This window comes from Camarhynchus parvulus, chromosome 1, assembly GCF_901933205.1.
Source record: "Camarhynchus parvulus chromosome 1, STF_HiC, whole genome shotgun sequence".
NCBI classification, from domain to species: Eukaryota; Metazoa; Chordata; class Aves; order Passeriformes; family Thraupidae; genus Camarhynchus; species Camarhynchus parvulus.
This window is the reverse complement of record NC_044571.1, coordinates 102366223-102390979: the sequence shown is the minus strand read 5'-3', so window position 1 is coordinate 102390979 and position 24757 is coordinate 102366223. Positions and strand designations below refer to the sequence as shown.

General features: G+C 34.1%; 1 protein-coding gene across 3 annotated transcripts in view; it reads left to right on the top strand.

Moving 5' to 3' along the window:
* NCAM2 (neural cell adhesion molecule 2) overlaps positions 1–24757 on the top strand; it is a 270131-nt gene that overhangs the window by 227685 nt on the left and 17689 nt on the right. For 2 of the 3 annotated variants that reach the window (XR_004060971.1, XM_030954686.1), the window contains exons 14-15: positions 1940–2061; positions 9401–9581. Coding sequence is in view for 2 of the 3 variants with exons in the window: in XM_030954686.1 (XP_030810546.1) it covers positions 1940–2061; positions 9401–9581 (303 nt within the window). In the remaining variant the exon portion in view is untranslated. Of the gene's footprint in view, positions 1–1939; positions 2062–9400; positions 9582–18536; positions 19903–24757 lie in introns of those variants that run through there. The other variant, XM_030954700.1, reaches the window with a different exon arrangement.

The window sequence follows — 24757 nt, the reverse complement described above, 5'->3', positions numbered from 1 at the left end:
AGGTTTATTATCTGCTCTCCAGTGTATTATATCAGTTTTTACATTGTTTCTCAGAAATCATGGTTTGCTATTCCACCCTTTCAAGAAGTATTAGTGTACTTAAATTGGAGAATTTATTCCATTATCTTATATTTTTGAGATTCAGAAAAGCCTTTATTTGATATAATGGAGCACAAACCATGAAAGGTACTAGAATAAGAAATTTTTCTCATTTTTAATGCTCAGGGTATTAGCCACATCTAACAAGTGAATTGGCCATTTCTGGAGATATTTCTTCACCAAATTATGGTGCTATTGTTCTGCAATTATCAAGCCTCAAATAGAAATCTTAAGCTATGGAAGAAATGATGAAAATAAATTGTTTTTACTATGACTACATGCAAATGAGAAATTCTACGAAACCAGTTTTGTATTTGTACTAACTATAGGCCAGAGGTTCAGGTTAAAATATTAAGGGTAAATGAAAAATATTTTTCTCCTATTATCTTTGCATAGAAACAACAGTAAATAAATTAAATAAATAGAGAGAAGAAAAGCAAAGGAACTACCAGATGGCAGCATACAGTAATCAAACAGATATGCTGAAATACATCAGCAGCTACTGCCAGACCAGTCTGTCATAAATCTGTTGCAACAGAACTGTTTCCTGACTAAGGCATTACTCAGTGTAGCTAATACTGGGAATGAAAAAGTAATGTAACTACAAAAGAACACAAGATATTTCTGTGATATTAGATTACATTGCATTATATTTCATATTATATTATACTTATATTATATTATATTGCGTTATACACTTCTTCTGTCCCAGAACAGTAACTTGGCGCCTTTCAAATTTCTTTTTCATTGAAGCATATACATATTCTAAATATATTCCAGGACAGGTAAAATGATTTCCTATTTGTCCTATCAGTATATTTGATGGAAGAATGACAGAAACTGAAAGACATTATACATATATATGTACATGTTATCTGATAGAAAGCGAGAGAAGTTTTATGTTGTGATCTAAGTTTATCTTTAAAAAGTACTAAACACAATACAATTATTTCTAAAGGAGCACTATCTCTCTGAGTAAATGCACATTTACAGATATTTTGAAGATAAGACACTTCAGTATATGTTCATTTAGGATCTCTTTTTAAAAAATGTAATAGGCATTGCATATAGAAAAAATAATCCGTGAGTTTTTGACTAGGAAAGGGTCTGAAAGTGGCCTTTAATCTTTGATTTCATCTTTAAGACTACCTTTATCTTCTTATTATAACTAAGACATTTGTGTTTATATTTGAAAATATTATTCTTTACATTTACTCTTGATATTGGCTCTTAAAGAAGTTGTTATTCCTAGATAACTTTTACTCTCATTTGACTTGGTACATTTATTGGAAAGTAAATTTGCTTTAAAATTAAAAACTGTATTCCAATTTAGAAATCTCACATAGGATTAAAGGTTACGTTTAAGTTATGGATGCTTACTTGTAAGAGAGTAGTTTTTAAACTTCAGTGTGAGTAGCAGGTTACCAGCCTTGCTGAATTGATGACTAAATGATTTTGGAAGGGAATTCCATTTAAAAGTGTTGGAAGTCAGAAAGTCTCAAAGAAATGAATATTTCTTTCATACTTCACATAATTTTATTTCCTTGTATGAGGAATCAACGTTATAGCATATTTCAAGCACAGTAGTTAACAATCTTATAAAGACTGTTTTGTAGTACCTGAAATGGTCATATTGATTTTAAGATTTTGATTAACATTATTATGGACAAGTTCCTAGCTGTAATTTAAGAGTTATCACACTGCTGATTTGTTGTTGTTGTTGTTGTTGTTGTTGTTGTTGTTGTTGTTGTTGTTGTTGTTGTTGTTGTTGTTGTTGTTGTTGTTGTTGTTATTATTATTATTATTATTATTATTCTGTACTGCTTGTTTCCTTTTTTAGGGGAGCCAAGTCCCCCTTCAATTCATGGACAACCAGAGAGTGGCAAGAGTTTTAAACTTAGCATAACTAAGCAAGATGATGGAGGTGCCCCCATACTGGAATATATTGTCAAATACAGAAGTGTAAGTATTTCAGTTCATCAAAATAAGTGAAATTATGCTTGTTAATATCTGTTTTTAATGCAGAGAAAATTGTTGATATTATTTTAAATTTACCAAAGTGATTTGCATTCCAGAAAATTATTAAAAAAAAAGATATAGTATGTTTTCTATTGGAACTAAGTTGCAACTGCCAGCATATAAAATAAAAATTGAAAAAAAAAATCAAAAAACACTCAGCTATTCCTAAAGTTATACTGAAAATTCATGTTATCAAGAAAATTATATTCTTTTTCTGTTGCATATTGAAAGCGGGATATTTGTGTTCAGTTTTTAAAAACACAGTAAATTAGCAAACATTAAAATTACACACTTAAGGGTTGTTTGAACAGCAAATTTTTAATCTATTATAAATGCATCTGTATTGATAGAATGTTATATTGCAGTGCTCCATATTAATTGTAAATTACATTGATTAGCTGATCACGTTTCATATCTTTTATCTGCCTGAATTCCAAGTTTCCTCTTACAAAAGACATTGGCACATTGTTGAGAATTTCATAAGTTTCAGGAGTTTTTTTACATTCTGCCTTCTAGAAAGTTCTGTTTTGGTGTTCTCTCATCAAATCTGGCAAGTTTAGAAAACAAGTTTTCTGCAGTATATAATATATTAAGAAAAAATATGTGTGGTTTTCTTATTATGATTAATAATGCAGCTAAAATATGTTTCCTGATGTACTGTGTTTAGAAATTATTGGATTGAAGAAGTAGCTGCAGAGCTGGCAAAAGTGATGTGTTTCATTCCAGTGTAAATTTTTCAAAAATTTCCTTGTGCAGTACTTTTATTGAGTAGACCCATTTTACCAGAGTGTTACAGCAGAATTTCATGTCCATGAAGAGTCTAGAAAATTTGGAATATAACATTGAATATCTAGGTATGTTAAATGGAAGGTAGTGAGGACTGTATTTATTCACAGAAAGAGGCAATTTTTGAGAAAGTGACTATAGAACCTGTTGGAATGTTACCAAAAGAAAAAGACTTGCAATAGGTTTTTGTCACATTTCCTCATATTTACTATGATGTAACTTTTTGGTTATAGTCTAGGGATTATTCAAATGCTAATCTGGTATGTAAAATTCCTCTCCTATGCTAAATTTAACCAAAGAAGATTAATAGTGCAAATTAGTTGAGGAATATTTGGTAGCACTCTTACGAGTAGTCTGGGGCACTGACCAGAAGTTATTCTGCTATCGCTGATCCCTAAATCTTAACTGACCTTCTTAAATGACTTTCCATCCAGTGAATACCGTTGACATAAAAGAAAAGTAATAGCAAAGAAGACAAGGGTTGTAAAATATGCAATAGAGGATAAAAATGGAGTTTTGCAGGATTGAACTTCCTAGTTAGATTACAATGCCTTAAGTATTTACCACTGAGTACAAAATAAACAGTTTGGATATAATACATTCATGCAGCAAGCATATGGAATTTAATCCTTTTTATGATTGAAATAAGATAAATTACTTTGGTTCTATCCCAAAAACATTATGGAAATCTAATTTTGATCACGTGTTTTTACTAAGGTACAATATTATAGTATAAAGTATTACTTTTTCTGTGTGGTGTTGGAAAGGAAATGTGCAGTTTAAGCAGTAACTGGAAACTTAAAAGTTGAAGATAGCTTTTCCTTGAACCTCGAACCCCTTGAACTTCCTATTGAAAAAGCAATTTGACTAAATTAAAGGCCTTTCTACAACAAAAGAAGCAGAATATTTTTTGTGTGTTTTAATCAGCAAGAATAAATGCTATTTAAAGTTCATAATTATCTGTTGACTGCTTCTCTTCCATCTTTTCCATTGGTCGTGTTTAATTAGCTTTCCTATAACTCTTGCCAGTCTCATTATTAGCACCTGGACCAATGTATTTGCTTGCATGTTTGAAGAGCATCTTTGATAACAACCCATACATCAATGGCTTTTTCTTCAAAAAGTTAATTCAGCCATGTGTAAGTTTTATACAGATTTTTTTTCAACTGGAGGAAGGACAGCTTTAATATATTAAAGCAATATATTAAAGCCTGGTTGAGGGCAAACAGTAAGTCTTTTTCTGGAAATCATGTATTTCATTCTGTTGAATATTCCTTTCCTAGCATCAGTTTCTTCATATTGTGGGCAGGAATTACTGACTATGATCAGACTACAGCAGCTTGACATTTTCTTCTGTATTCCAGAATATTAGGTACTGTGCAATTTTTATGATTAGCAGCCTCTTTTTTTTTTTCATGCTGTTGCACTAAGAAACTTGAGACAGCCTGACAAAGCTTCACAGGTGGAGTCTGAGGCTGATGGCACACATTGACTTCAAAGTTACCTTAGGAAAGAATAGGAAGGGAGAGAGAAAAACAAGGGAAAATTGTTCCCTGGTAGCCAGCTGGAAAAAGCAGTGATGGGAATTCTCTAGGGAAGTGTCCTCTCTGGTGCCAGAGACGACCAGCCAATCACACTTCCCAGAGGAACTCTCTAATATTATTTCATGGGGGCCAACTCAAACCTTCCTTTGGTTCTTCTGCCTATGGTGCTTCCAAAGTTGGTTGGGACACACATGGTGATGTGCTGGTGTTTCACATCAGATGTGAAGCTTTATCCATATTATTTTCCATAATATGAAATTATGGAAATGCGTACTCAATTGGTAAGTGGCTTTTATCTGATGGGGCATTTACCAAGTACCAGAGTAATAAATTAAAATCAAGAGGGGATTGTTGACAAGACAAGGAGAGGCAGGAGGAAGGAGCAGTTGGGATACAGGTGAGAAGCTGTCACAGCAGCCAGGACAGACAGACAAGAGAAAGGCAGGCTTCAAAGCAGCCTTTGGAAAGTGTTGACACTGATTAGTTTACTTCATAATGCTTAAAAAGAAAGTTCTGGATAGGTCTCTTAACTTTTCTATACTGCCAGGTCAGAGAATGCCAACTGTAAGCTACAAAAAATAAAAAAAAAAGAGTAGGGTGAGGGGAGGAGGGTTGTTTTTGTTCTTTCCTGGCAGGGCAAATTTTAGTAAACATTTGGAATTAGAACAGAATAATAAAAATAACTCTCTTTTATGATTACGAACCTTTAGATAGAAGCAAGAAATATTTACTAAAGTGACTGGTTTTTACAGGTCTAAAATTTATTCACCTGTTTTTGACCTGTGACAGGGTTACTATTAATGCTTTGAATTTTGGCCAATAAAAGTTTGATAGTTTATGTGCTTTGCTCTGAAGCACGTTATCTCTTTTTTGACTGTGTTGATGTGAGACATGTTAACTTTGTTCCTTAATGGTGGGTTCTACAACAAATTTTATAGATATAGAATATTTTAAAAGAGATGATTTCTCATTTACTCCCACTCTGAGATACCTACCAAGAAACAGGTAAATGCTTTTGCATCTCTAGGTTCCAGTCTACCTGCCGGATGCTCTGACTTTCTGTGTATTTTAACACAATGTACATTACCAGCTGTTTTGTACTTGGTTCCGTATTTGCCTCTGAACTTTATTACCATTATTACCAGACCTAGAAATCCCCAGCCTGATGTAATTAATTCGTGTGAAGTCACTGCTTTAAATTATTAGATTTTCTTCTGTGAGGATTTCTTGATATTTTTCCTGCCAGCTTTCAAGACAGTGCGGTGTCTCCTGTCCATTTTTTTATCACAGGGACTACCATAATAAGTCTGAGCAGAGCTTTCATCTCAACAATTTAGAGAGGATGGAGAACAAGGGAAGAGTTGGAGGGGGTTAATCACTTTTTCTCACTTTTTATGAGATCCCAGAGAATGTGATTTAGGATATAATGTAGAATGACCATTAAAGAATAAACTGCTGCCTAAACAATGAATTGGCTTTACTTCCACTGTTGTCAGGTGTGCCCTCAGTTTTGAGAAGCAGTCAAGCCACTGTAGACTGGAGTTTTACACTGCTTTGTTTAGTTTTTGTTATTTTTGTGGATTTATATGTTTCAGGGGAGGTGATTTGGTTTTCTTTTTGTCAGGGTATTTAGGTGGTTAGGTTACAGCTGTCTTAAAAACCTAGCTCGTAGACTCTTCTTAAATAAATTTCACTGATGCTTATAATATAAAAAAAAAAAAGGAGCCAAAACTACATAAAGCCAATATATACACATTTATGAAATAATGATGTGAGGATTTTGTGTAGTTAATTTTGTTTTGGGTTAATATAAGGCTGAAGAGTAATGGAAGTGGGCAGTGAAATCCTTAGAACTGCCAGTCACTAGCTAGGTTATCAGTGGCCTTTTGTAAACGAGTATTTCTGCATAATCTGAAACAAAATAAGATGTAAATAAAGGAACAGTTTAATCTCTGAGGCTGCAGATCCCATCAGAGTTTCTGTAAATGTGGATTTGTTGCTTGATATTAATTATTATTGAAGACATTTATATTAATTCACCCCCAAACTAGACTACAGTTTGTAATTTAGAAGTTTCATTCCTTTTACTGTAGAACACTATGAATATGTGGAGCTTTCTATAAATTTTGAGTATTAATAACAGAACAACTTAATAAGGTACAAAGTGATCTCCTGTGATTCTCTCTTCTGATCCTTAAGCTACAATTGAAAGGGTTCTGCCTTAAACAGGGATATTTTTGGGAAGATTTACCTGGCAGACCCATGATTTTTGTTCTCATCCCTCTTTTTCCATTTCAACACTTCTAGTTATTTAAAGATGGACACATTAATGAGCTCTGCTTAGGGGAAAGTACTTGAAAATGCAATATAGCTGAAGTAACAGCTATAATGAAGGACAGAGAAGTTATTTTCCTTTTTTTTGTTTGTTTTTTTTTGGGGGGGGGATTAGTTTTGTTTGGTTGTAGTTTTTGGGTTTGTTTTGTTTGGTTTTATTTTTTGGGTTTGTTTTTTTCAGGGCTTGTTTTGTGGTTTTTTTGGTTGTTTTTTTTTTCTTCTTCTTCTTTAAGAAGCCCTAAGCAGACAATACTCTGGAAAATTTCATCTCTTTGTCTGTGGAGCACACCTTGCTTTCCAGACACTTTATTCCTCGTCCTCCTAACTTGTGTTTGGCACTCTTCAAAAAAGTTTTCTGTCTTTGCACTTAGGTCTTGGACTTTGTTTCATTTATCTCAATTCACCCATTTGGTTTCAGTTTCAACTACAATTATGGTATCTCTGGCATAGCATATGCAGGTATCTTGTGACATTTCAGCTCATTCATTATTTTTCACCTGGCCAAATTGTTGAACACCTGCCTTTTCCCTTGTTCTTCTGTCTCCAGAAGTGCAGCTTCATTCCATTCATCACGTAGATTTTTGCACTTTTTTTTCAAAATATAATCAAATCTCTGTTTTCAATATTGTCTTTTACTTCAGCAACTGTATTAGCCTGAATCTTTAGTTTCCAACTTAGTATATTTTTTGTCTTTCTGTGTTTCTGAAACCCTTTAGAATTCCCTTGTATATTCACATGGCATCTGTGCACAATACTGAGATTATGTAGGGAACTTTTGATTCATGTTGATATTCTTTGAAACCTAGCTGCATTTTTTTGTAACTCCTCCCACACCTCACAATTTCAACAGCCATTAAAATACAGTGCCACATAACACCACTATTCCTAATATCACTAAGGAGTATTTCCATATACATTTTGCAATCAGTATTATCTCCTTCTATTTCAGCAGTGCTACGCAAAAATATATTTTATAAAAGGAGTTTAGTATAGTGATAATATGAGTAGATTCACTCAGGTGATTGCAATAGAAAGTATCCATCAGGATATGGGAAAATATCATTTACAGGAAATACTGCTTTCACTGTATGATGAACAAACTGGTTTTACTCCAGTGTATGCAGTTTTTTTCATGATTTGTAACTGACCTACCATTCTGATGGTTTTCATTAGTCTATCACTGCACCAGGTAGGAATTTTCACCTGGATGAAAATATTCCTGAAAGCAGGTTTTGTTGGATTTTACTCATTCTCAGAACTATTATGTGACAATACCAATGCTAATGCAGACAAAGCAAGAAAGTTTATGAAAAGGTGAAGTCAGTATGGAAAAATTGTCAGCCTCAGAGCTGATAACAAATAAACTATTGCAGCAATGCACACAACAGAATTTAGTGTGTCCTTTATTCTTTGAAGACTGGGGACAAATAAAAAGTCATAGAGAACATGATTGGTCCCTGGACTCTAAATTAATTGCTATTTTCTCTGTAACATATATCAGTGAAGAGCAAGATGCTTCAGGAAAGAACCTAAATAAGCTGCTGAGAAGCATGCAGTTAAGAAGTTACGCTTGCAGATATTATAAGTTTGTCTGGCTTTAAATTTTCCCATGTGGTTTATACCCACTGGGATTGGGATTGGGTCTATGTTGCTGTGGGGGTTGGATGGCCAGGATCTGTCTCTCAAGAGATATTTGAGCCATGCGACTGTACCTCAGTGTCTTGTAAGGGTAGGAACTGCATGGATTCTTGCTGACTGTTATTGGTTGTCCTTTGAACAAGATGACATTTTTGTTTGAAAATATGTATTGTTTTATCCTTCTACCTATTATTAATTGTGTAATTTCTATTTGTATAAAAAAATTAAATGTATTGTGCACTCAAAGTAGCGATTGCAAAGGTAAGAACTCCAGATTTATGAAATGCCAGAATTAAGTTTGCAATCTAAGTCCTCATTTGTTCTCTATGTATAGATGTCTTAATTACCTGAACTAGGACTAATTACGAGAATCCTTTTTTTATCTAGAACACCATCCTAAAGATTTGCATGATCCTCTCACAGGTGTAGACATAGTACTTCATATTTTCTCAATGATGTTTATATTCTCGCATACTAGCTGTTTTGCAAAATGTTTCCATATTGCTACAATTAGTGTATAAATTGTTAAATAGCTAATGTGTGATATAAACACAGCTGGACTCATGAAAAAATCCAGAATGGGTTTATTGGCAAGTTTGTTTGAATTAATATTGATCAAAATGTAATTGAAATGTCTGTATAAAATAAACTTCTTACATAATTTATTTTTTAGCATTTTATTATATAAGTGATTAGCCTGCTGTTCTATAAAACAAAACCCAGTATTTGAGCAAAGAATAAATTGAAGCCAAAAAGTTTTAAAGGATTGACCACAAAATTCTCTACATCCACATTGTGGAAACATGATAAGGAGTAATCAAAATTACAAAAACCCTAAGTACTCAGAACTCCAAAATTAGATTGGTGTTCATGACCTCTGTAAAGGCAGCTCCATATTTTTGTGCATCATGTGCATACAGACTTTAGACATATTATACAAGAGTTTGGATGAATTGAAACAAATATTTTCATCTTTACAGAAAGATAAGGAAGACCAGTGGCTAGAGAAAAAAGTTCAGGGTAGTAGAGACCACATCATCCTGGAGCATCTTCAGTGGACCATGGGTTATGAAGTACAAATTACAGCTGCCAACAGACTGGGTTATTCTGAACCAACATTGTATGAATTCAGCATGCCACCAAAGCCCAACATTATTACAGGTAAGTTAATGTCATTGTGATTTCTGTCTATGAATTATTTCCAACTCATAGTACACTCTGTATAGTTGAGCATAACGTAACTCAAGTCTTGGACTGGAAAAACGTGAGGCCCCAGATTTTATTATCAGCAAAAAAAAAAATTCAGGGCCCATAAATGGGACCCTGTCTCCCACTTTTCTCTTGGTAATAAAGTAATTTTTACATGTAGAGGAAACATTGATTCTTCAACCCTGTTGATGGCACTCAACAAGAAATACCATATTTAAGATACAGCTGCTTTTCCAGTTGCCTTGTACTGCCTGTTGTCTGGTTAAGCCAGTTATTTTCTAGAATTCTTTATTTAATTATTTCCCATCTCTACATGTGCCTTGAGCTACACATGTAATAAAGGCATTTAATTTACTTTCTGATGAGGTTAAGACTTCAAATAGTCTTGTTTAGATACTGTCTGAATGAGTCACCCTAACATAGTGGCCAAGCAGTCTTCTATGAGGCTGATTTACAACATTTGAAATCTATAGAAACTTTGTTCTTATTTTTAAGTCTGTAAATAGGAAGGTTTGAAATTCCATTTAAGAAAAACTGCATTTTAGTTAAGAGTGAGTGTATGAGTTTTAATGCTTCCCAATATAAGGGTTTTTTTTGATGCAACAATGAAAAATATTTAGTTAACAATAAACCTAAAATAAGGTATTTTCTGGAGTATTATGGGTAATTTTAATTTTTATAAAGAAAATGCTATGAGGAAAATATTTTAAACTTTTAATTAAAATTATGAGCTACATCTTTAATAATTATTTCCAAACTGGATCAGTATCATCATTACCACTTTAAAAATCAACTTCTAAATCCTCTAATATAGTATTTTCTGACTGCCATTTTTCAAATTGTTAGTCTATTAGAATCAACAAAGAACTTGCAAATAAATACAATGACAAATATATTAAAATGTAAATCATTTTAATACCTGTATTTCAATCTGAGTACCTGACTAGCATTGATACAGTGCCAGTGAGCTGGAATGTGTAATGAAAATTTTGAAATAACTGGCTATTTTTTTTCTTGTTTACTATAAGTTTCCTTCCAAAATATTTTCAGGAAATTTATGTCATGATCTCTGCAACATGTTTGAATATTCCATAGAATTTTTTTTTATATTGGAAGCATCCTTACCTTTTATTTATTGTGAAGAAAACACATTTGTAATTCATTCATAGACTCAGATCCAGTTCTAGTACAAATATTTGTTTATGCACTTGAATTGAAGTAAAGTTGATTTGCATCTTGATTTAAATTCAGGGTCTCAATAGGTTCTGTGTACTTGTTTATAAACAGGCAGGGCCTTGTGATTGCTATCATTCAGAAATAAAATTTCCCGTGATTGAAAAAGAAAAGGGAGAAAAAAATGTAGGGAAACTCATTGTCCTGAGGAAATAAAGATATCTGTCAAGTAGAAAAATAAGTACAAACTTACTGAGGGAAGGGATAAGCCACTATGCAATTTTGCATATGGGAAACAAAAATATTACTTTTGCAATGTATTCCGACTTTAGCCTTTTATAATTATGTAAACTATTCTGTACTATTGCCATAGCTGCTGTAGCAGAGAAACTTAATTCTCCTCAGTAAATGATACCATAGGTGGTCTCTAGACATTCAAGTAAAAAGTAGCTTAGTTAATTTAATTTCAGAAGGAAGATAGAACATATCTCTCTAAAAAGAGTTTTATAGGTGCTTAGGGGCTTTTTCCTTTCAATGCTCTCCCATAACCTCTAAGTAGTTGTAAGAACTCTGTTACACTATTTAACTTCAAGTCTTCTTTATATGAATCATTACTGCAATTATGATTGTGGAACTAATTAGTTTCCTTGACAACTGTTTTTTCAAAGCCTGAAAAAGAGTGTGAAATTCCCATCATAAGAACATTCTGTAGGCGATTTTTTAAAGTATGTCAAAAGACATTTAGAATCAGTGGAACATTAGTCTTCATATTCATGAGTCAGTATGATTATCTTGTTTTGAAATGACATAATATTACAACTACAATGTAATATTATATACATATATACATAGTGCTGCAAAAATATGAATGTAATCTATTAAAACATAATTGAGTTTATGTATAAAATGCTTAAGTTTGAACAGAAATATTCTTTCTGATGTCAGTTAATGCTGATGATGCACTATTTGTTTGAGGCTTTGGCATTAACGGCTAGGTGTCTACAGATAAATTTTAAACAGGACATAGGCAACAAGAATGAAACTGGGTAGACTTTTGGATGAAATCTTCATCATTTGTCCTGTGCTCTCTCAGTAACTAACATTTCCTTTCATATTGTTAATATAATTATTAGAAAAGCCTCTAAGACTCCTGAAGGTGTTCCTCTGTATTTGCCCAAATTTGTGGCACTTCAGCTGAACTGTCTGTTTATGTCTGGTCCTAAATTTAAGGAGAAAGAAATCTGCAGACTCTAAGTATGCAATATCGTGAATATTACTTATCCCAAGCATATCTTGTTGGTTAACTACATATTACATAACAGCCTGGTGAAGTGTAGCAAGCTAATGCAATAAATCAGGGAGGTTGAAGCAGGACTGAAGGGAGATGGAAACAAGGACATGTTGGCTGTCCTTCAGCGGGTGCTTAGTGGGGAAATAGGAGTAGTCATAAGAAGTAAAACTTTGCTTCTGAATTCTCCAGAAGGAGCTTGTTTGTGCTTTCAAAAGCCATTGGATATCAGGCAGAAGTAGCAATCCCTGGGGCCAGGAACTGGAAGCCAAAACTCCACTTATGTGAATATACAGCTCCTGTGGGCACTGAATCCACAGCTTCTGCTTCCTAGTGAAGTGTGCAAGTACCAGCTCCTGGCTGCAAGTCAAATCCCATGATAGCACAGAATGATGATCTTCCAGTAATAGTCTTAGGTCTGGGAAGGAGCTTGAGGCTGCAAATCACTCTCTGGCATCAGGGAGGTGCATAAATGAGACAGACATTCCCTTAAATTTTCATATGGTTGGCCTCAGCAGCCTCCAAATGTAGATCTACTTATTTCATAATGTGTGTTCCAAGGCCTGTAACACAGTATCTATCCACTGAACCACTCATATTTGTGACTAGTTCCTTCCAATTTATAATCCTTTTAATAAAAGTGTCCAGGTTTTCTAAACAATTCATCAATGGAAACTTGCAGTGACTTTGAGAAATGCCACCAAAAAACCTTCTTAAAATATTTTGAGTAAATAACTGTATGTATAAATTTATTAATGTGTATATATATATATATACACACACAATTTTCCTTCCTACTTTTCTGAGGTTTTTTTTTGTGGTCACAATTCTATATCTGAATTTCACATTTCACTTAGACATATGGACATGTATTTTAGACTCATGCTTGGAGAAAGAGTGACACAGTCTTAAATGTAGTATTTTATGTGTTCCAAAATCTCACTAGGGATGTCAGTTAGCAATGCTTGCAGGCAGGTACAGCTCTAACCTCAGTGTGTTTGCCTCTGAGTGAAGTATTTATCACACTTTTAGTGCTGATTTGTAATGTTTTATAAAATTTGCTTCTGACTTATCTATACCGTTAAGCTTCTAGCTCTGTGGGATTCTCAAAGGAGCAGTGTGCTTTAGTTTTTCATCCACATTAGGAGAGCATGCGCTAACCTCTGCAGCCATAAAAGCCCCTGGGGGCAGCTCAAGTCCATTAGGTCCCAGAGCTGACTCTACAGCCCATTTGTTGGGGCCCTTTCACTCTTTCTCTACAGTGAGAAGACAGAGATCCTGTCTTTGTACCCCACAGCTGGTATAAAAGTGTCCAAATCTGCTGCCATCCATTACAGTTGCAGCCTAAAAACACACGTACAGGTTAATACTGAATCTCAAAAGAAGATGGAATGGAAGTGCTAAAAAAGATCCTTTCTGCAAGTGTTAAATATATTTTCAGGAATTACCAGCAGATTTATGAAAGTGCCATTTTCCAAAGGCTCTTATCCAGTCAGTGCTGTTACTTGGAAAGGCCAGTAGATATATTAAAAATGGTTGCAAGTTGTGTTTTATCACAGTTCTTTTTCTTCTTCACTAAAAGTTGATAACTTGGTGCAATAGTGGGAAAATGAAAAAAATATTTGGATATAACAAGAACCTCTTAGATCTATTTTTCTTACTTTGTGATATTGGTTGTTTGAGGTTTTTTTGGTTGGTTGGTTGTTTTTTTTCCAATATTGCATGAACTGTGAGCGTAATTTTTTATTGTCTGAAAATGTTTTAATCCCTTGAACATCTCATTTATTTTTTTCTGTGCATGTGTGTCACCACACTTTAAGTCACATACTGGGAGGCAAAAGGGGGACAATAATACATAGTATTTTCTCTCGTCACCACCAATGGCAAAGATGATAATCACCATGTCAAACATGATTTTTATCAGTAGTTTTTACAAAAATACAATGGAATCTGCAGTGGTCTTGACATGAATGAAAAATAAAAGCAGCTCTTATCATTGCTTCAAGTATGTGTGAATATATTTGGGTTTGAATTTATGTATATACATTTTATGATGTATTACTAGGGCTTTTGAGCTATATGGACAGTGTTTTGTTAGAATGAAAGCTAGGATAACGTTTTTCAGCCAGAAACTCAAAATTACTAATTACAGCATAACAGAAACATATTTCCCTGATTCCTGCAATTTTCTTTCAGGGCAAGTATTTTCCTTAAATTTTTCTCTCAGTCAAACAATCAGGTTTTATATCCTCAAACCTTTTGAGGACATAAATAAATGCGATATGATCCCATCTGTGTAGCTGGGGTAGGTTTTTGTTCCTGTCACCTCTTACAATCAAAGAGCATATTCCCTTGCTGCACCCTATCTCTCACACCCTTCCAGCCCATGGGCTGTGTGGGTGCCCTGGCACAGTTTCCCAAGCTCTGAAGGGCAGTGCCCTCTTCTCTGAAGTGTTGACTTACCCCTGACCATGCATCCACTAGGAGAAGCCAAAAAGCCACCTTCCTCACTCATGTTCTGCTCTCCACCACAAAACTATGTAACTTTTGCTGTCTGACCGTTCCTATGGGCAAACTTCCAAACCGAACAGCTCTTGTGTCCTTTGAAGCACTTTTCCTAGATTTTAAATCATTTTATATCTGTTTGAAATCGGATTTTATGCGATTGCAACCAAGCCTCACGGTCAGTGTATCCCATGAGAGCAGGCTTGCATGGCCAAGGCCTCTGCTGTCATTTCCATTAACCTTTCTTGCCTGGAGAGCACATTGCTGCCTTTTGTTGAACTTGATGTCCAGTAGGACCCCCAGGCCCTTTTCTGCAAAGCTGATTTTCAGCTGGGTGGCCCTTAGCTGTGAACTGGGGACCAGGATTGTTTTACCCCAGGGCAGAGGTTTGCACTTCCTCTTGTTGAACTTCCCAGTGTTCCTGCAAGCCCATTTCTCTGGCCTGCCAAGGTCCCTCTGTGCGGCAACACGAATGTCTGGTTCCTCAGCCACTCCTCTGTGTGTCATCAGAAAAATTGCTGACTGTACTCAGTGCCCCATCGCTCAAATAATTAATGATGTTGAACGGGATTGCAACCCATATTGACCCCCAGTTTGGCTCTTGGTACTGATTCTCAATTCTAGGAAATTTCATCATTAAAAGTTAAATTAGGGGAAATGTGGGACTTTTAGTCTTCTTTTGTATTCTCTTTCCATAGAAAAAGCCATAAAGGGTGTCAGTAGGTACTTGAGCCAGGATCAAATGTCATCACTTGTGGCTTACAATTTTCCTGTTTAAATCTCCATAAAAAGACTGTAGAATCTTTTAGGACTGGCCTGATTTTAAGCCTATGGTTTGTCACTACACTGCCTTTCCGTGTGTGTGTGTGTATATGCAGAAACATCCATCAGTTTGTAGCTTCTGAAAACTTTTAGATATAGCTGACAATTTCACTAAATTTGTCAGAGAATGGGGTTTTCAAAATAAAAGCATTCCTGTAATTTCCTTATGAAATCTAATCTGAAAATAGAAGTAAAAATTCTCTGTAGTGCAGTAGGCAAAATATTGTATTAAACCCTCACACGCTTCTAACAATTGGAATGATTTGGAAAAGATTAGTTGGGAATTTTCTGACCTTTGATCCTCAAACCAACCTGGACAGCCGCCTTAAATTTAAACCACAAAAGAAAAAGAAAAAAACACAGAAGAAGTTTGAAGTATTTTCACAGGTAAAATTTCCATTCCACAGATCTGAAATTTTAGGTTGGTAATTAGTGTCTCTTTTGTACAATTTTGGGCATTACAGGATTTCTCAGTCTGTCTCTACAGATATGACTAGTTAGGGTTTTAGCTAAATCTAAAATGGAGAACAAAATGCAGGAGTGAAAAAGGAAAGCCTGTGGCATGTCAGTCTCCTCGGAGCTCTGGTCATATTCCCAAGGCAAGGAAGAGCTGCAGCATTATCCTTGTGAAGTTACCTGACTCATTGTCTCATAGGCTGAAGGATATTGTAATTCCAAAATAAGAATTTGAAAATGAAGGCTTTTGTCTGACTTTTGTTCAGATCACAATCCTGAGCTAAAAGTGTAAATTAAATTATTCAGCCAAAATTACTGTGATGGAAGAATAATTTTGTTATTTTCTGAAAAGAATAGAGAGATGAAATGTATCTTTGAGGCTTCCTGCTTTGAGAAAAGTTGGTAGGACTCACACCAACCAGATTAATTAGTATCTAAAACTTCAGAAAGATAACAGCCCCCACAAAACCTATTTGGTTTTGTTTTTCAAACCAGTAGTAGAATTTGCCTGAATAAGAGCCATTTCTCATTAAATCCTGGAGATGATCATTGTTGAAAGTGATAGAGCATGTTCTTGCTCTAGGCTAAAACCAGCTGTTTGCTCCATTCCCTGCAAAGACTAAAGTTATTACATGAAAAGGGATAGAAATCCCTCACTAAAACTGATAGAATTTATTTGATATGAATCAGAGAGAGAGACAAAAAGGCTTGCACCATCAAAAATGATAACAGAAAAAAAATAATAAAATGTAATTCTTATGGTACAGCTATCGCAGACATTAACTACCACTGAATAGCAGAGGAGCAGCAATCAAAGGGCTATTCTGTATTCTCAGAATTTCTGCTTCAAAAGGAATTTATTTTTTTTCTTTTATCGCATGAATTTTAATTTGCTTACCTTTTTGAATGCTATGAAGAAAAAAGAAAATCACTCTAGATGTTGAATGTTGAAGTGTAAGCCCACACTTTACATTTACGATATTCTAATCCTTATTATTTGTTGCAGGTAATTGCTAGCATTATGATGCTTTCTAATTAAAATATCCCTGAGTGCCAATTAAAAGATGCTTAGGTATATCCTCTAAAAATATTTAAAAGCTGAATTATTGAAGTAAATGTAGAAGTTTAATGTGTTCAAGGTTTGTGGGGGTTTTTTGTTGTTTTTTTTTTTTTCTATGAGTATATGGACCAAACTATTTAAGTCTTAAGAAAAAGAATTGGTTGTGAATTTTGAATGGCTTGAACACAACAGGTATCACTGGAAACATCACAGTAGAGATATGGGTGAGGATGGAATAATGTCCATTGTTCTTAGTTGTCCAATTGTTCTTAGTTTATTTATATTGCTGCCTTTTCTATTTGATAGTTATCCACATAAGATAGTTATCATGCATGTATTTGTGCAATAACAGGGGCATTTCTGTGATAAGATAATGCATTGGTTAAATATTATGCATACAAGACTATATATGGCTTTATAGTTTGTTTCCATTTCCTTTAAAGTTGCTTCCATTACAATTTCTTAAATCAGTTTTAAAGTAAAGATTTAACCAAGGTTATTGCTTATACTGCATAAGGTTTGTTACATTTTCATTTCTTTTGAAGTTCTTTTCAAAATATTAGTTTAACGCTGGTATTAATCACTACCAACATAATTATTGTGTCACTGTAGCTGGAAAAAAATCTATTCAATGCACTATACATTGCATAAATTTGACTGTATTATTCACCAAAAAAAATGAACCTTCAATATAAATATTTGTAGAAAAAAAAATTCGAACTTTGTAGACATGCCGTGAGGATGTGAATGTCTAAGAAGCTACTTTGTTCCCACTCTAGTGTCAAAGTCAATATTTAAATACTGAGCTGCATGTGTTAATTGCATGGGTCATTCATATTTTAATTGGACCTGTGTCCATATTATTGAAGGCAGTTTTCATGGCGGCCCATTGTGAGCTCCTACAATAATCCAGGAACAAGATAAAGCCATTAGCAAGGAGAAACAGATAAACAAGTTTGTCTCTTCTTGTGTATGACTGAAACCTTTTTGTATAATTATTGACACACTTCTAGTTTCTTCTTTCAGCCTACAGGCTGCTGTTTCTCCTTGCTTTCAATACTCCTTGCTTTAAATAGTCAGTAGTCACTATTTCTGATAGTTACAGGACAGTGTTACGTGGCAGTTTTGTGAGTTCCAAGTACCTCCAACATAGAAGTCAAAATTGTATTTTAGGTTGGGCTTGGCTGAATGGTCTCAGGGAGAAGCAAGAAAAATGCTTCAGGTTAAGCACTTAAATAAATTGTTTTAAAATTAGACCAAATAGTTTGCTACTTTGCTGAGGATGACCACATTGCTGCTATAGAGGTATACCTTTTCCACTGTTTTTGCACTAGACTATGTAGATTTGGCTGGGGTACTTCAATGGTTGCCATTTCATCTGTGCTTTACTCATAATTTGATGTTTCTGTTAGATGAATGTCTTTCAAGTGACTGTCTTTGGCACAACGTAAATATTTTTTTTCTTTTTTCTTTCCCACTGTCACTTTTCTTTCCTTTTGATACTTTCTTTTTCATGCTGTCTCAACTTTTCCACTTTTTTTTTCCTTAAAATTTACTTATTTTTCACACTCTTGATTTTCTATAACTATTCTTATCCACACAGACAGATGCTGTGAAGCTACTAGACGTGAAAATGGAGGCCAGTCCCTGCAGCTGAATGCTGCTGCTTTCTCTCTCATTGTAATCATACGTTTCTGGTGCATGTTTTTATACTGTTGATGAAAAGACAAACAATATGTATTCTTCCTCTCCTAACTTTTTATTTGCTGGAAAATAAACACAGACCTTATAAAATTTGTACTTTTCTACAGCTCTTCCAAAATTTCCATTCCTAGTCAAGATCCCAAATAGAGTAATTCCTTCAGTCTGTGCATGCAAAATTCTTCATGGGGCTTTTTGGAAGCCTGGTGGGTTTTGTGACAAATTCAAAAGATGATTCTTGACAATCCAGTCAGACAGAGCATGGAGAATCTGACTTACTGAATTTAATCAACATGATTTGGTTCTATTTTCTCAACTAGATTTTGATTATAAGAAATTCATGCAGAGACCTTACCATTGTCAGTCACATGGCTTTCCAGGTACACCACCAATTCTTCTTCCAGGAGAGTACTTTGATATTGTACTAATCCTTTGCAAAGAGTTGTCCTTTCACTGGTTCCTGACACAAGGTACTTAAAATTTTATGCTTAATAAAAAAGCCTGGTTTAAGTCCAGGCAGGATGGAGCTCTGAGAAACCTGGTCTAGTGGAAGGTGTCCCTGTCCACAGCAGAGGGTTGGAAGGTCTTTAAGGTCCCTCAAAACCCAGGCCATTCTATGGTTCTGTGGATACAGACATGTTTTGTACTTTCTAATGGATTTTAACAAGCATGTCTTCCCTAACCAATTATTTATGAATTGTTTTAGTTCGTAGTGTTTAATTTCAAATATTTTTTCTGTGCCTCTCCACTGACATGCCTCAGCACATAAAACAGGTCCCTACCCACCAAAGTCACTTCTTGTGACTGCAAAGGTGCCACATTTCATTTCATGGCATCTGTAGGGCTTGAAAGCTCCAGGGGTTCAATTTTGACCTGTAGTAAAAATGTAAAATGCATTTTTCCTGTTTTATATATTAAAAGCATAGCTTATGAGCTCTGCAGCAGTGTGTGCAAAACCTCAGGAAAAAGATTTTATTTAATAAGAGTCCATATATATATTTTATTGCATATATTTGATTTTAAAATTTATGTAGTTGTCCAGGCTTATGGTTCATTTCTCTGTTGCATAGAGAATAACCCAAGAAAGCAATGCACTTTAAAACTAAGGCAGAATTAAATATTTATTTTAAGTCAGTTCCCTTTAACTTGTTACTTAATATAACTAACATGATAAATTAACGGTATATGTTGATTTTTTCCTCCTTATAGTTCATACCTTTTGGGATCTAAAAAAAGTTATCTTACAAATTGGAAGTCAATTGGTCAAAATTAAGTGTCTATATATCATCACTCAGTTAAAGAATTTTCTTATTTCTAAGAAATATTGATAATGATGATTTTTGCCAGTTTTGAAATATATTTGGAAGTCTTTCCTTTAGGGCATCAAAATAAAACCTCTCCTCATCTAAACCAGCTATCATTTTAGAAAATTGGAGTATGTCACAAGTAAAGTGTCTTCAGTGTGTAAGTCTATGGAATAATTTATTGACAGAAATACTTTTTTGAATAGTTCACATATTTAGTGTAATGAAGTGGCTGGAATTGAGAAGATTGCTATCTAAAAAACATTAGTTTCATTGTGATCTGCAGATAAGGTCTCACTGTAAAGTCAAGCCACTGTTCCATCCATGGCCCTTGCCAATGTGTTCTGTCACTTTGACTTAATGCCATGATATTACTTTGAAATTAATTACACTGATGAGTGCCTGACATAGCGTGGTAAAGAAGGACATTTTCTCTTCTAATTTTGTAGGAGTTGAAACTTTTGTTTCCTATTTAGGGAGACTCAGGTGAAAGCCCATTTTTCCATGCACAAACACTGTTAATACATATATTGACTTTATAATTTAGTTGCGTAGGTGTTCTTCTAATATATACTATTTAGTTTTTAAATGATTAAGTGACGTAACTAATGAAGGCTAGATAATATTTTTAATGAAACTTTTCATCTTAACTATGTTACAGCAGGTTTGGAATTGCTAGCTACACATAAGTTACCAAAAACTTTCAGATCTGAGAACATATTCTCAATTGAGTATAACTCGGACAAATGCTGTTGCTATTGCTAAATTTCTTTTTAGTGAAAGAATCACCTTGGGCAGGAATTTTTGCAAGAGGTTTTCTATTTTTTCTCTTATCATTTCAAAAATCCAGACAGTGAAAATATTTGTTGTTGTCACTATTGCCACTGTTGCCTGCTGTGGTAACAAAACTGCAAGGATATCTCTACTTACCATCCAAGAAGTGGTGATTGGCTAATATTTACTAAGTAGATGCTGTAGTAGATGTTCAGGGGGAAAGAAACCCACAGTACAAGCATACTAAAAACCGATACTGGGAGATCTTTCTCAGTTTGCAGGAGCCCAGTGGTGCACAAACACTGGGACTCCCTTTTGGTCCAGGGGAGCAGCAAATTCTTTCTAGGGGCTCCTCTTTGCAGTCACATCCCCTTGCATCCTGATCCCACTGTAAGACAGGGAGGGAACAGAGGGAACATTAGGGAACATGAGGGAACGGAATCTTCTCTTGTGGACACACAGTTGCTGTTCTGAACAGTAAAGAAAATAAAATTGCAGATCCAATCAAAACTAATGAGCACCTACCACTGGATTAAAGAGTCCTGAGCAACACGTATATTGTCTCATAAACTGAAAAATAAAACAGGATCTTATAACCTTGCACAGACAGTCTGATCCCAGTATTTCCTTATTTTGTAGAATTTTCGTAATTTTCTGAAATTTGAAACCTTGATGCTATTCTGCTAAATGTTGTCTAATATATTTTCACCTTCCACATACTTGTCACTGTTCTTATTTTTTTTAAGTAAAGCAAGACTGGATGCTACTACAGGTATGCAGAAAAGCAGAAAAATGAAAATTCTCATATCATTTTTCTACTCCAGTAAGACATTTGAAGAGCTCTTTACAGGCTATAAATTTATTATCTTAGCAAGTCATTCTAACATGGCAGATAAGTATATAAGAAGACAAGATAGGAATTAGGGCGCAGAGACTGATTGACTGTGAGCTCTCCAAACATACTGTGAAGGAGATAATGAAAAGCCTTGAGAAATTTTAGAAGCTAAATATACATTATGAATGGCAAGTTGTCTTTTATCCTCGGTGTCACAATGCCAGCGGGATAAAGAGACAAATTTGGATCACTTTTCTTTTTTTCCAACTGATAGTATCTTCAGCTGGGAACTAGATAAATTTGTTCTGTTAAGTGAGAGAAATTTTAGGTCTACTCAAATTTAAATTATTCTATGCTTTGTATTTTGAGGTTATCAAGTACTTTGAACGTGATCCTTTTCTTTTGGCCCTCCTCTTCCCATCAAATTCCAACGAGAATGACTTAAACCAATATTGTGGGGATTACGTGACTGCAGAGCCAGGCAGTTCTGGGCAGTGACCCAAAACCTCTGTAATGAGAAAGAAAAAGTGGAAGAGAATAATGTCCTTGGGTTGTCATATATCTCCTCAGATGAATGACTAATACAGCTTTGTTTGTAGTTCTTCTTATGAGCGTTTCATAATTGTATCTTTAAAAACAATGAGAACAAGATTATTTCACAGTATTTTGTGCAATCTGTATGAATATCCAGAAGATTTTGAAATCTTGGCTTCTTACAGACAAGAATGAGGAAAAAATGAACAGGGACATTTTCAAATTAAATTATAATTCATAGGTATGGACTGAACAGCTTAAAATTGTAATTTAAACTCTATTAAAATTATAAATATGTCTTTACAAATTGAATTCAATTTACTTTTGACATTAGTATTTAAATGTTAGATAAGTAAATTTGTTCCTTTAAATGTTGTAATTGTAAAAGGGATTTTAGGTCTTATGACTGACAGTGTAAAATGTTACAATTTTTTTAACATTGTCACATATTTTGAAATGCTAATATTAAACTGTCTGTAACATTGAAGTCCTAAAATATGCTATGCTGAGCTTGTGCCTTAAATCCAAATTGGTGGCACAGAAACTTAAAAGGGGTAATGATTATTCTGTGATATAGCAGTATATCTCTAAGGAACAGTATTTTTAAAATGTTTTTATTTACAACCTTTAGAGTCTAAGGCTGGCTTCTTTCCTAATTAGGTTTTATTTGTTGTGTTTCTTCTTTCCAGAGTTTTGACAAGTTCCTAACATTTACAAATTGTTCACAAATCAAAGTATTTACATAATGCAACTTCAAATGCGATCCTTTTTTTACTGCTGTCGGGTTATTAGAACATAAATTGCTGTCCCTCTAAATAGGAAAAATATTGCCCAGAAATAGGCACACATATTGCATACATTGGGTATAAAATAAAACTTCTGAATGGTTTTTTGAGGTGTACAAAACCCTACTATTACCAAGTAACAAAATAACATTCGATTTAATTTTTTTGGTGAAAGTATAAGACCAAGCACTGATACAAAAAATATTATATGCATGCAAAAATATTTATTTAAAAGATAAACAGATATGGTGATTTAATTGTACACATAACCTTTTGGCCAATTCTCTGTCAGTTTTAAGGGTTTTAGCATGTACTCTTTCTCCATCATGGAAACCTGCGTAGGCACCACTCAAATGTGTCTGCAAATGTAAAGTTAACTAATTAAGCCTGAAAAAACAATTGTTGAGGTTTTTTTTGTTTGTTTGTTTGTTTTTGGGGTTTTTTTTTAAGACATAATGCAGATCTGTATACAATTTGTGATTGTACTAAAAGTTGCCAATTCTCTATCTCTTGTCCAGTATGTTGATGATTTCTGATTGTTCATTTTTTTGGGAATTTTAGGAGGAAAGGAAAAAAAGAAAATGTTACTTTTAAGATGCAAGTTGAATATTATATAGAGAAATGTATCTTCTGAGGTCTATAATGACATCACTGAAATCTTTCCTATATTTAGGGCTCCTTTATGCTTGTCACATTTACTTTACCCATTCATTTTCTTCAGGCATGTAAGGAATGTTCAGTTTTCCATTGCTATATATTTATCAGACATAATGTATAAGTGATGGAAAATCACCTTTTCCCTTCAATGTCAATGGCATCTTAATATAAAGCTGATGGCATCAAATACCAGGTGTAGAGGTGAACCAACTTTGCCTGTTTAGAAACAGTAGCTGTATGCAAGCTGTGCACTTGAGTGCTGTGCTAAGTTTAGAGATTTTACAACAATAGCAAGAAACTGAGGTAGGAATATCCATTTTTGTTCATTTATTGCTGGGTCTGACGTCCCAAGAAGCTGTGGTGGTAATGCTTGGCACCATAATATTGTTATGTTGTAAGATATTCTTATTAACAGTTCTGTATATTTATTTTATACATTTAATATTTTTGTAGAGGCAATTTCCAGCGCATATTTTATTTACATAAAGTTTTAATTTTAATGCATGTATTAAATGCCCATAATAGAAGCAAAGTAAATCTTTCTCAGTGTATCCAACAGAATTACAAACAAAAATACATACAATATACTAAAAACTAATTCTGTAAAAAATATTGAATACATTGAAACGTCTGTAAGTTTCTGTTTTCAAAAACAGTGTGAAAGGCAAGGAAAAAATCTGGACTTAAAGTAGTTAATTTTAATTTGTGAAACATTGCTTATTTTTTTCGTGTTCATAATTCACTACCATTTTGCTCCACTGATTTTTTCATGCATGCAGCACTTGTTGTCATTTCTGCTTTTTCCCTGAAGAACGTGTGCATGGTGTAACTGTGATGTCCCTCAGCACCTTTCCAAACACAATGTCAAGAAATATATGTAACTTAGTGTGTCTTTCATCTGTTGTTCAAAGTTCATTTTAGTTCATGCAACTTCTGTCTTCATTTTTTGTAATAAAGAAAACTGACTTAAAGCATTACTACCTGTATTTTCTTTATTGCTGATAAGTGCTCTTTTTTTCTTGTACTATCTACATGATGTATTTTGTATTTGCAGAGATAATTTTTAGCATTGTATCTGCATTTTAACTATAGGATTTTATCCAATAGTGAATATTTTTAAAAACCCAAACTACCAAAATACCAAAAAAAACCCCAAAAAAAACCACAAAAAAACAAACCAACAAACAAAAAACCCCACCCCACCATAAACATCAGTCGCTAAAATTATAATTCT